The sequence below is a fragment of the Urocampus carinirostris genome, chromosome 12 (assembly GCF_059441175.1).
Source record: "Urocampus carinirostris isolate Australia breed hairy pipefish chromosome 12, RoL_Ucar_1.0, whole genome shotgun sequence".
NCBI lineage: Eukaryota > Metazoa > Chordata > Actinopteri > Syngnathiformes > Syngnathidae > Urocampus > Urocampus carinirostris.
This window is the reverse complement of record NC_142360.1, coordinates 12344351-12357566: the sequence shown is the minus strand read 5'-3', so window position 1 is coordinate 12357566 and position 13216 is coordinate 12344351. Positions and strand designations below refer to the sequence as shown.

The 13216-nt window shown below is 45.6% G+C and overlaps 1 protein-coding gene across 1 annotated transcript in view; it reads right to left on the bottom strand.

Moving 5' to 3' along the window:
• The window catches only part of szt2 (SZT2 subunit of KICSTOR complex), a 79388-nt gene that overhangs the window by 10551 nt on the left and 55621 nt on the right, over positions 1-13216 (bottom strand). The window contains exon 68 of the mRNA XM_088350409.1: positions 12552-12765. Within this exon, the coding sequence (XP_088206535.1) occupies positions 12552-12765 (214 nt within the window). The remainder of the gene's footprint in view (positions 1-12551; positions 12766-13216) is intronic.

The following is a 13216-nucleotide window of genomic DNA, read 5'->3' as shown; positions in this document are numbered from 1 at the left end:
TCTCTGTCAGTTTAAGATGCGACTTTAAGATTATTTTGCTAACATACAAAAGTTTGCATGGTCTTGCCCCTTTAATTCTCTGATTAAGTCATGCCTTATGTTCCTGCTCGGAGCCTCTGCTCGGAATATGCTAGTCAACTTGTGACTCCAAGAGCCAAGAAGAAATCCGCATACTTAAGAGCAGACTTGGGCACTCCGTTCCTCTAGTGCCGCATGTCCTGCATGATCTTGGAGGTTTCTTTTCTTCAACTCAAGTGAATCAAATTGGTGGCTTGTTAGCAAGCCAGCAGAAGCTTGGAATCACCTGTGTTGGAGCAAGGAGACCAAAAACTCAGCACGCCATGCGGCCCTCGAGGACTAAAGTGCATAGGACTGCTTAAAAGCATTCTTCATTCGGGCCCTGGTGCCTTGGAATGCTCTTCCCTCAGAGTCAAGTCAAGTCAAGTCAAATTTATTTATATAGCCCTTAATCACAAAAATGTCTCAAAGGACTGCACAGGATTACAGTTACAAAATTACACAATTACCTGATCTTAAACCAGCATGTGAGATAAGATAAGATTTGCAACCTCAGTGGAAGTGTTTAAATCTAAACTTAAGACACACTTGTATTCCATAGCTTACAATGGACCTAATAATATTGTTTTCTTGTCCTTTCCTGGCTGATTGAGATGGGAAGTCAGTTGTTACTGTTTTGGACTTCTTGCACAATTTCAAGTTATTACTTATGTTTATTGTTGATGTGGACTATGTTATATCCCATGCAGCATCAATTGCAGTTTGGTGATCCTGGCATTTTCTCGAGGTTTCTTCTTTTTCTCATTCATTTTGAGTTTTCCCATGTAGGTTTAAGATCAAGGGATGTTGTTATTATGGCCTTCATAGACCTGTAATTAAAAGCTTTAAAAATACATCTTTATATCCCAAACCAAGTCATGTCAAATCATGTTTATTTGTATAGCCCAAGAGCTTACCTCTGACTTGATATTTTTTAAACAAAGTGTAACGGGTGTAATAATAACTTTTATTTTATTGAAATTCCTGCTAAAATATGTGTATAGTTTTTGGTAAATGTCCTGCAATGCTGAGTCCAACAGTGCCATCTGCTGGTATGGGGTGGGGTTTGGTTTTGGCTTCTAACATGTGACCAGGAGGCGGGGTTTTGTCAGTTTTACCAGAGTACTACAAAGGTAAGACATATCTTTTGGTGCTCCACAAAATAAGTTAATTTTAAACTTTATAACCCCAGCTGACAAATCTCTCACCATGCATAGTAATGTGATTGATATTGTCAAGCTGTTTGGGTTTATTTTCGTTTTGTTTCTGTTTTACTAAATCTTAATTCCCCTTGTAGAGATCAAAGAGATCAGACCCAGCAGAAAAAGCTAATGTTGTGACTCATCCATTTGCAGGTAAATTGTACCCATTTTTATACTCATTATTGTTTTTATTCCTATTTTTCATATACATTAAAAAAAAGGATGATGTTGGTTAAAATTCAGAGTAAAGAAAAACATGTTGAATTCATTGTAAACGTTAAAAATCCACTATACGATCTCTTGTTAAAAGTATCTTGTTAAAATGCAAAGATTTATAAATGTATTGTGATATTCTAAAATGTATTTTCTGTAAAGTGAAAAGACAGCTCCTTGATATGCTTTGTTGTCAGTTTAACCAGAGTACTACAAAGAGATCAAAGAGATCAGACCCAGCAGAAAAAGCTAATGTTGTGACTCATCCATTTGCAGAACTGTAATAATAAAAACCTCATCATCCAGTCCAGCGTGAATGTGGATCTTTGGTGGGACACGTACAACGCGGTTACATTGGTGCCGTGACCCGTGACTTCTATCAAACTCGCCGAACCGAGGACTGTCCTACCTGCCACATGAGCTCACAGTATTTGAAATTTTAGTTACATGAGCGATATTGTTTAGCTCATTACAGTGCAGTGTCACAGTGATACGAAGGCTGCTGATTTATTTTGTGATTTTGACTTATTTACATTTTTTTCTGTTAATCTTTGAAACATGTTTAATCAGAGCAATGTGTTAGCTCCACAATTTGACACACCTATTCACTTTGGCAGGGGCAGGGGCATGTTTACCCCCATCCCCTCTGATAATAGTTCTACCCCAGGTGGTGCTACACATAGAGTAGAGGCAAGTTCCAGTGTGAGCACCCATAATGCAGCTGACCAACATGCTAGCCTACCTTCACCTCAGGTCAGACCCACATCTACGCCAAATTCCACGAGTGAAATTTCTGAGGGTTTAGCTGATCACATGACAAATATTATTCAGGAGATAGGACATAAATTGGCTGATAGCATATTCTCAAATATACAGTCACATAATATAGTAGCTCCTAACGCTGCTGCCACACAAGATGTAGCAAACAGATTGAGTCAGGTGGTTACGCAGAGAAAGGTTAAGGAACCGCCGTCATTTATTGGGGATGGCTCAGACTCAATAACAATACATGAGTGGGAAGATCTAATGAGGACATTTATAAAAAGGAGTGATGTGAAACTTGAAGAGCAAGCAGAGGAAATCCTTATACATTTGAGAGGAAAAGCTAAAGATGTAGTTAGGTTTAGCATTAGAAACAGTAATATAGACGTCTATACCCGCCCTGACATGATTTATAGTCTTCTCAGGAAATACTTTAGCTGTACCAAGTACTCTGCTGTCCCTTTAGCTGACTTTTATTCAACTTTGCCCAAAGACCAGGAAGACCCCTATGACTACTGGCTGAGACTAAACAGAGCAGCTGACCTTGCCTCTGAGTGCTTGAGAGAGCAGGGCAAAACATTTGACAACCATTTTATTCAAAATGGCGGCGCCCTCTACGGCGGCGGCTGGATCTGCTCCCGACAGTTTCTCACATTCTAGTCAAAAACCCCAATCTTCGACTCAGTTTATGAGGGCGAACAAAGACAACTCTAACTGTAGATTAATATACGATCGCAGTTTTTTGCTGGATATGCGAACATCCAGAAATCCAGCGCAAATTTCGACGATCACTCTGGAGTGTTTACTTAGCCTCGGAGTGCTACGTCAACAGAACGCAGCGGCCGACAAAGCAGCGAGTAAAAGTGGCAAGCGGAAGCGCTGTGACCGGGGAAGGAAACGAGGTTGTCGGGCCGGGCTAACGGCTCGGATGAAGGCTAAACCCTTCAAAACGCCTCTACCATCCATTTTCCTATCCAACGTCCGCTCCCTGGACAACAAACTGGACCATTTACAAGTGGAATTTACATCGAACCGCGAATTGACGAACTGTTGTGCTTTAATTCTGACGGAGACATGGCTAAACTCATCTATCCCGAATGACGCTGTTAGCATTGTGGGGCTAACTGCTTTCCGCGCTGATAGAAGCGGCGAACTCACCGGCAAAAGCAAGGGGGGCGGTCTATGCATTTATACCAACAACAACTGGTGTAAAAATGCGAAGATAATATCGAAACACTGCTCACGAGACATTGAGCTTTTGACGGTGATCTGCAGACCTTTCTACCTACCGAGGGAGTTTAGCGCGACCATCATTACTGCCGTGTACGTGCCCCCCAGCGCTAATACGAAGGAGGCAATGGACGTTCTCTACCGAACTGTGAGTGAACTGCAGCATGCTTACTCCGAGTGCATTTTTATTGCGGCGGGGGACTTTAACCAGGCCAATATGAAAACAGTTCTCCCGCATTTCCATCAGCATGTAAACTTTGCTACAAGAGGTAGGAACACATTAGACCTGGCCTACACAAACATCAAAGGTGCATATAAAGCAGCCCCCCACCCCCATCTTGGCTCATCAGATCACCTTTCTATTATGCTAATTCCAGCATACAAGCCCCTGCTGACCAGAGAAAAACCTACAGTGAAGCAGGTGAGGGTGTGGTCTGAGGGGGCAATGGAGGCACTACAGGACTGCTTTGATTGCACTGATTGGGACATGTTTAAATCGGCTGCCACTTACAACAACAAAATAAATATAGATGAGTACGCCATTTCTGTGTCAGCCTACATCAGTAAATGCGCAGAAGACGTCAGCAATAACAAAACTATATGCACCCGTGCCAATCAGAAGCCCTGGATGACTGCTGAAATACGAAAACAACTAAAAGTACGGAACCTTGCCTTTAGATCTGGTGACAAGGAGGCGCTGTTATCAGCGAGGGCTAACCTGAACCGGGCTATCAGACTAGCAAAGCGAACGCACAGTCAAAAAATCCAGGAACGTTTCCTCAGCACAACCAACACCAGGGATATGTGGAAAGGCATTCAGGCCATCACCAGTTACAAGCCAACCACCGCCCCAGTGCAGAACTCTAGCATGGACTTTCTGAATGACCTCAACAAATTCTTTGGAAGGTTCGAGGCACAAAACGGCACCCCTGCAGCGAAAGCGGTTCCAAATCAGGGCGAAAGAGCACTCCACCTGGACTCATCTGACGTGAGGAAGACCCTGAGAAGGGTCAACACAAGGAAGGCTCCAGGCCCGGACAACATTCCGGGGCGGGTACTTAGGGAGTGCGCCGATCAGCTGGCTTGTGTACTAACAGACATTTTCAACACCTCGCTAGACCAAGCCAAAGTACCATCATGCTTCAAATTTGCCAACATCATCCCAGTGCCAAAGAAACCCCAGATCTTATCACTCAACGATTACCGGCCCGTTGCACTGACTCCTATCATAATGAAGTGCTTTGAGAGACTGGTTAAAGAGCACATCACCTCCAGTCTCCCCTCCTCATTCGACCCCTTTCAGTTTGCCTACAGGACAAACCGCTCCACCAGGGATGCCATCTCCTCTGCGCTTCACCTGAGCCTGACACATCTAGAGGAGAAGAACACCCATGTGCGGATGCTGTTCCTGGACTTCAGTTCAGCATTCAACACCATCATCCCACAACATCTGGTGGACAAAATGAGACTCCTGGGTTTCAACACCCCCCTGCGGAACTGGCTGCTGGACTTCCTCTGTGACAGACCCCAATCAGTGCGGATAGGTCAGAACAGTTCAGATGTCATCTACCTCAGCACGGGCTCCCCCCAAGGCTGCGTCCTAAGCCCCTTGCTGTTCACCTTGATGACACACGACTGCGTCCCTAGGTCCGCCACAAACCACATCGTGAAGTATGCTGACGACACAACAGTGGTGGGCCTCATCAGGGATGACAACGACCTGGCCTACAGAGAGGAGGTGGAGCAGTTGGTGGGCTGGTGCAGGGACAACAGCCTGGTCCTGAATGTCGACAAAACTAAAGAGATCATTGTCGACTTTAGGAAAAACCAGCCCAACCATGCCCCACTTTGCATCAACAACAAGGCTGTGGAGGTTGTCAGCAGTATCAAGTTCCTAGGGGTGCACATTACAAACAAACTCACCTGGTCCGTAAACACTGCATCACTGGTTAAGAGGGCACAGCAGCGCCTGTACTTCCTGCGGAGGATGAGGAGAGCCCACCTGCCCCCACCCTCCCTCATTACATTCTACAGGGGCACCATAGAGAGTATCCTGACCAGCTGTATCTCTGTGTGGTGTGGAGGCTGCAGCGCTACCGACTGGGGTAGTGTGAGGAGGGTAACGAGGACAGCAGAGAAAATAATCGGGACTACACTTCCCTCCATTCAGGACATTGGCCAGAAGCACTGCCTATCCCATGCTAAAAACATTACCGGGGACCCCTCTCACCCCCATCATGGACTGTTCACTCTGCTAGCCTCTGGGAAGAGGTACTGCAGTGTGCGGTGCAGGACCACCAGGCTCCGCAATAGTCTAGTCCCCCTGGCCATTAGACTGTTAAATGGTCAATCTAACATATAGTTAACTTAAATCTAAACGGCTGCTAATCTGACTTTTGCACTACTGGCAGTTTTTTTTTTATAGCTTGCCACTCCTTGCACATTGCTCTCTGCACTATTGTAATTACAGCGTTATTGTTACAGTGTTAATGTTACTGTGTACCTGACTTGTTAACCTGACTGCCCATTTTGCGCATCTGGTTAGCTACTCTTCTTGCACTATCGGCACTATGGTAAAATACTATACGTAGCCAAAATACAATACAACATTATTTATATCTGTACATTCAAGGAAACTGTGGGGGTCAGATGCATCGACATTTCGTTCTGTATACACGTGTACTAGAATGACAATAAAGTAGATCTGAATCTGAATCTGAATCTGAATAGAGGTTACTCACATGTTTATTAGGAACTGCCTATGCAAGGAACTGGCACTCACTTACAGATCAAAAACCATCGAAAAGTGGTCAGCATGTGAGGTACTAGAGGTGCTGAATGAATACCACGCTGAGAAGAGCTACAAAGCAGATTCCCTACAACAACCTGCGAATAGAGCGGAAATTGCCGTACACAAAGCTGAGGTGAACCATGGTCCAACCCTCGTGCACGAGCCACCTCAGACTTCGAGCCCACAGTATGTCTCTCTAACGGACGTTATTAGTATGTTGGAGAAAGTTCTGATACGTGTTACCTCGAACCAGTTTCAAGAGAGAGGGGGAGCTCCAACCAGGCGACCTGGAGCCAGAATAAATGGTTTCACTGCCAAGCCATGTATCATTTGCAAAGAAGTCGAACACAGTGCTCTCTCTCATTGCCGAGACAAAAACCTTTGCTTTCACTGCCATGCCCCAGGGCATTCTCGACGTGATTGTCCAGTGACGAAAGTTGTCCCGCTGCCTCAGGGAAACTAACTGATCTGCGCTTAGGGGAGAACAGTGCAGATCAACTGAGTATACCTCCCACCACTAATGTGAAGCCTGACATGCAAGACAATAAATCAATTTATGAGTTGTATAGCAACAAGATACCTCCATCGAAGAAGCTGATCTTTCAGGGGTTTCAGAGAATAGCGGAGACTGACGAACTGTTTTACACACCTGTACTTGTGCAAGAAAGCCCCACTTTCAGAGCGCTGTTGGACAGCGGGTCGATGGCTTGTACAGTAAGTGAGGACACAGCTAAGTACCTCCTGCAGCAATTCCCTGATATGATGAGTTACACGGCCGATGATTATGTCATTGTAGGCTGCGGTGGACACCAAGTTTCTCCCAGAGATATGTACGACATTCACGTCACAGTTTACGGGTGCCAAATGATAATACCAGTAATGGTGGTGCCAGGCCAGACAGAACAGATGATCCTTGGCAGCAATGCCATCAAATATATTTTGACTCAATTGAAAAGTACTGATGGCTATTGGAGATTAGTTTCCACTCCTGACAACGGTCTGTCCGATAACCACAGTCAATTCCTGTCAATGCTTTCCAACACAGAGAGATGGAGAGGTGATTGCATTCCAGACAAGGTAGGGACAGTAAAGATCAAGAGTTGCGTGACGCTGAATCCACGGACCGAGTGCGTTATTTGGGGCAAGTTACCTGAGTTGGCCGGGGCATCAGCGGGCAGCACAGTGGTCGTTGAGCCAACCCAATCTAAGGCTGCGCCCAGACAAGTCCTTGTCGGACGAGTTGTTACTCCACTCTGGGGAGATGGATGGGTGCCTGTTAAAGTCTTTAATCCCACGGACAGAGTTGTGGTGCTGAGAAGAAACAGGAAAATTGCAGATGTGTCTCCTTGTATCGCAGCGGAAGACCTGCCCAATGCAGAGGAGGTCAAGTGCAACGTGCAGAGTGTACAGAGCAAAGAGGTCCGACCCAGGTCAGAAGAGGACATGATGCGTGCATTGGAAGCTCTGGGACTGCAAGACATTGACCTGAAGTCATGTGAGGTTTCGCTGCAGTGTAAAGACAAGCTCCTTCATATCATCGAACAATTCGAGTCAATCTTTTCTCGCCATAAGATGGACTGTGGAGAGGCCAAAGAGTTTGTACATCGTATCCACCTTGTTGATGATAAGCCGTTCCGTCTACCCTACAGACGTATACCACTAAGTCAGTATGAAAAACTGAGGACGACTCTGAACGAAATGGAAGAGAAAGGAATTATTCAGAAGTCGACTAGCGACTATGCATCTGCGCTTGTTCTCATATGGAAGCGGAATGGAGAACTAAGGGTATGTACTGATTTCAGAAGGCTTAATGCAAGAACCATAAAGGATGCCTACCCACTACCGCATCAAGCTGATGCTTTGGCCGCACTTGGGGGAAATGCCTTTTTCTCCACAATGGATCTGACGTCAGGCTACTACAATGTCCCCTTGCACCCTGACGACAAAAAGTACACGGCATTCTCCTCACCATTCGGCCTTCACGAGTACAACCGGCTCCCTCAGGGACTTTGCAACAGCCCAGCAACATTTATGAGGATGATGATGTCAATATTTGGTGATCAGAATTTCATGAGCCTATTATGTTACCTCGACGATCTGATGGTGTTTGCCCCCACAGAGGAAGTTGCACTCCAACGCCTGCAGATGGTGTTTACTCGCCTTAAGGAACACAACCTCAAGCTCGCACCCAAAAAGTGTTTTTTCCTCAGACGGACTGTGAAATTTCTTGGGCATGTCATCAGTGAGGATGGAATTCGGACTGACCCCGAGAAAGTGAGAGCGATAAATGACGTACAAGTCGCTGATCTAATGGAGTCGGATGGCAAGACGCCATGCCCTAGTAAAATCAGATCTTTTCTAGGCATGGTGATGTATTTCCAAAGCTTCATTGAAGCATGTTCTGCGAAGGCAAAACCTCTGTTCAGGCTCACATCTGAATCTGGTGACAAGCATAAGCGCAAGAGAGACCGCAAGAAAGGTCAAGTGAAGCTGACGCCTGCAGATTGGTCCGATGCATGCCAGAACGCCTTTGAAACACTGAAGCACGACCTCGTGACAGGTGTCACTCTGGCGCACCCAGATTTTGATGCGCCGTTTATTCTGGCTGTCGACGCATCCTTTGATGGGATTGGAGCAGTCCTGTCACAGCTGCCACCTGGTGGAAAAGTAGCCAGACCAGTCGCCTTTGCAAGTAAGACGCTCTCTCGCTCCCAGCTCAACTACCCTGCACACAGGCTCGAATTTCTTGCCTTGAAATGGGCGGTATGTGATAAATTCAGCCATTGGTTGAAAGGAAGACACTTTACCACGTGGACCGACAATAACCCACTTACATACATTTTGACCAAACCAAGACTTGATGCGTGTGAACAGCGGTGGGTAGCGAAGCTAGCTGCATACAATTTTGACCTGAAGTACATTCCCGGCCCAAAGAACATCGTAGCCGACGCTCTGAGCCGTGAGCCATTTGTACGGTCATGTGTGGGTCATCGCCTTGTTACCGAGCCCTATACTTCGCTCTTGGACCAAGTCAACAGGGTGAACAACAGTACTGTGCAAGAGGTGTTCAGAGTATCCAACAATTGTCACGCTGTTGTAGACGAGAGTGCTGGGACATCAGACGAGTCAGTAAAAAGGGCAATTCCATCAGGCTCCAATGGTTCTGTGACATCAGAAGAGGTTGCTGCTGTCTTCAGTGCTCAGTCCACTGGTGGCGTGGGTCAAGTGATGGGAACAGACGCCAACTTCAATCTTCTGCAGAAGGGAGATCAGTCAACGGCACTCCCACAGAGTCAGCTTGTTGGTTTACAAGAACAGGACAACACAATAAGCAGGACCATGTACTTTGTGCATAGACACAAGAGACCTACCAGGCGTGAGAGAGCTGTCGAGTCGCCTAGTGTGATGAAACTACTGAAGCATTGGAGCAGACTCACCATACAGAATGGCATGCTCTACAAAATAAGGAAAGATCCTCACATGGCCAAGAAAATCTTCCAGTTTGTGGTGCCTGATTCATTGAAACAGAAAGTCCTTCAAGGTTTACATGACTCAGCAGGTCACCAAGGCCAGAACCGTACTTTGTCTCTGGTGAGGCAACGATTCTTCTGGAATGGCATGGAACGTGATGTTGTGAATTATGTCAAATCCTGTCAGCGCTGTGTAGTAGGGAAAACACCGGAACCACACAACCGTGCACCACTCAAGAACATAGTCACCTCTGAGCCTATGGAGTTGGTCTGTATAGACTTTTGGACTGCTGAGCAAGAGAACAAGTCTGTAGATGTCCTGGTCGTAACTGATCATTTCTCCAAGATGGCGCACGCCTTCCCTTGCAGAAATCAAACCGCCAAACAAGTTGCTCGCCGTCTGTGGCAGGATTTCTTCCTTGTCTATGGTTTCCCACGGCGTATCCACTCTGATCAGGGAGCTAATTTTGAGAGCAAACTGATCAAAGAGCTTCTAGAGATGGCAGGGGTGCAGAAATCCCATACCACTCCGTACCACCCCATGGGAAATGGCATCGCAGAACGATTCAACCGAACATTGGGAGATATGATCAGAACCCTTCCCCCTCAGCCCAAAGCAAAGTGGCCACAAATGCTGCAGCAGCTCACATTCTGCTATAACTGCACAGAGCATGAGACAACAGGGTTTGCACCGTTTTACCTAGTGTTTGGTAGGATCCCTCGTCTCCCTGTCGATGTCATGTTTCAACATGCTAATACCAATGATGCTGTTGTCAGCTACTCTGACTTTGTACGCCATCTGAAGAAAGATCTACATGAAGCTGCTCAAATTGTACAGAGGAATACTCTCAGAGAACAGACTCGTCATGCCAAGCTGTACAACCGTAGGGCCAAAGGATCACCTCTCGTCGTGGGAGACCGGGTGTTGATCGCCAACAGAGGTGTCCCGGAGAAACGCAAAGTTGCAGATAAGTGGGAGTCAACCCCGTATGAAGTCATATCAGTCAAGCCTGATCTCAATGTCTACAGAGTCAAGGATTGTCTGACGGGCAAAGAGAAGGTAGTTCACAGGAATTTGCTGCTCTCTGTTAGCTTCTTGCCCTGTGAGGATGATCTGGCCAGCGAATCTGAACACTCAGAGTCTGACGCTGCTATGCATGGAAGTGATGTATGCCCTGATTTACCTGACGCGGTTGAAGACAGTGATGTCCGTACAGTAAACTGGGTGATACAGGCAGGTGAAGAGCAAGTTCATCCAGAGGTAGAGGATAACTCACTAGACAGCAGATCTGATGCCCAGTCCGACTCTCGCAGTGTTGATACATCCAGCCGAGGAAGTCAGCACATCCCCGAACAAGATGTTGACCATACTTCAAGTGACAATACGGAAAGCCCATCACAGTGCTCTGAAAACATGATCCCTTTGGGTATGGGTCTCCCAGACGAGACCCCATTGAACACTGACCATCTGGACGCAGACTCCCCTGATACTGACTGTTTAGACTTGACTGCCCCAGACCTTCAAGCTCAGGTTATTTGTGCTCAACCTAACCGTTATGGTCTTAGGGTCCGCCAGTCCATCAGGCCTCCTAGTCGTCTTATTTGTCAGATGAATGACCATGTGGTAGGTGACAATCATCTGTCCGCAATATCTGCAAGTTCCTAGTTTAAGTTCAGTAGAGATGCACTTTCAGTTTGAGTAACAAAGCTTGAGTAAGAAACAAGAATTGTGCCTATGTGAGCACTTACAACTACAGGAACAATGTTTGATATTTCAGAGATGTAACAGGCATCTTTGAGTCTGTGCTTAGTTAGGAGTTTGCTCGCCTCCTTTCTTTTCACACTCCTTTTTGGGAGAGTTTTAGAACTGACATGCACTTCAGTTTGTTCCTTGTAATACTGTACCAGTTTTCGTGTCCTCTTTTTCATCAGTATTTGCCTTTTTGGCATGTGATTTTTTTTCTGTTTAGTGTAGCACTCCCATATTTAGCAGAATTTCAGGGGGGTGTATGTAACGGGTGTAATAATAACTTTTATTTTATTGAAATTCCTGCTAAAATATGTGTATAGTTTTTGGTAAATGTCCTGCAATGCTGAGTCCAACAGTGCCATCTGCTGGTATGGGGTGGGGTTTGGTTTTGGCTTCTAACATGTGACCAGGAGGCGGGGTTTTGTCAGTTTTACCAGAGTACTACAAAGGTAAGACATATCTTTTGGTGCTCCACAAAATAAGTTAATTTTAAACTTTATAACCCCAGCTGACAAATCTCTCACCATGCATAGTAATGTGATTGATATTGTCAAGCTGTTTAGGTTTATTTTCGTTTTGTTTCTGTTTTACTAAATCTTAATTCCCCTTGTAGAGATCAAAGAGATCAGACCCAGCAGAAAAAGCTAATGTTGTGACTCATCCATTTGCGGAACTGTAATAATAAAAACCTCATCATCCAGTCCAGCGTGAATGTGGATCTTTGGTGGGACACGTACAACGCGGTTACAAAAGTATATTGCCTAAGTGTTTATCCATGACATTTTGTCCTAGTAATATCTATTATCTGTGGCTCTCTGCCACAATAACCGGGCTTTAAGTCACGATCACAGCCTCAGTCAGCTCATTCATGATGCGTGTGCAAGTGCGTGCATTTCTTAGGATGCGCTCGAACAGACGCTTATTTTATCTTTCGTTTTTGAGTAGATAAGTTTTATTTTTCTTAATTTAAAGAGTAGTCAATAGAGTCAGACTCCTGAGAAACACAGCAATAATTTCAAGCATTTACAAGCACTTCACCTAAAATTCTGTCTGCAGGTTATGCTACCCACCCCTACCTTGGAATACATGGTTGCGTCCAAACTTGGGGATGTCTGGGTGCTGGTTGATGAAGTCTTTGAGGAAGTCGGTGAGCTGATATCCTTGGCGCAGTGTCATGTGCGAGCCCACCAGGTACTGGTGGACCACCCGCAGGTGAAAGTCATAGCTGAAGGAGTGCACGTGCATCAGATCGCGCACCTTGTCACACTCCTCGGTGAACAGCATGGAGAGCTAGAAAAAAAGGTGAGTGTGTAAGGGTAGAGTCAATCTTGTCAAGCCAAGCGAACAGGGCAATCTAGCGGTTGAGAAAAAAGGTAGCAGACCAAGCTCAGGGTAATCATCAGATCAATAGTGCTGCATAACATATGGTTAGTGTTTTGTAGTTCTGTTGATTTTTTTTTCGGCAGGTATATTTGAAAAGATGTATTGTCTTGGGTGTCTTTCCTACATGCACTTTAATTCGAAATCCTCCAGCCAAAATTCCAAAATGCTGCAGCTCAACGTTTGACTGAAAAAAAGAGGATTCATATAACTAAATTTGAGTCCACTATTCTTTCATCGCCGTTGCCTGGTTATGTTAAGGTCCTGGTGGTCTTCAAAAGCATTTGAGAGAAAGGATCGCTGGTGCGATCTCAAAAAGATCAATTTACCCGATTTATCCCTATAATTGGTGCTTCAATCA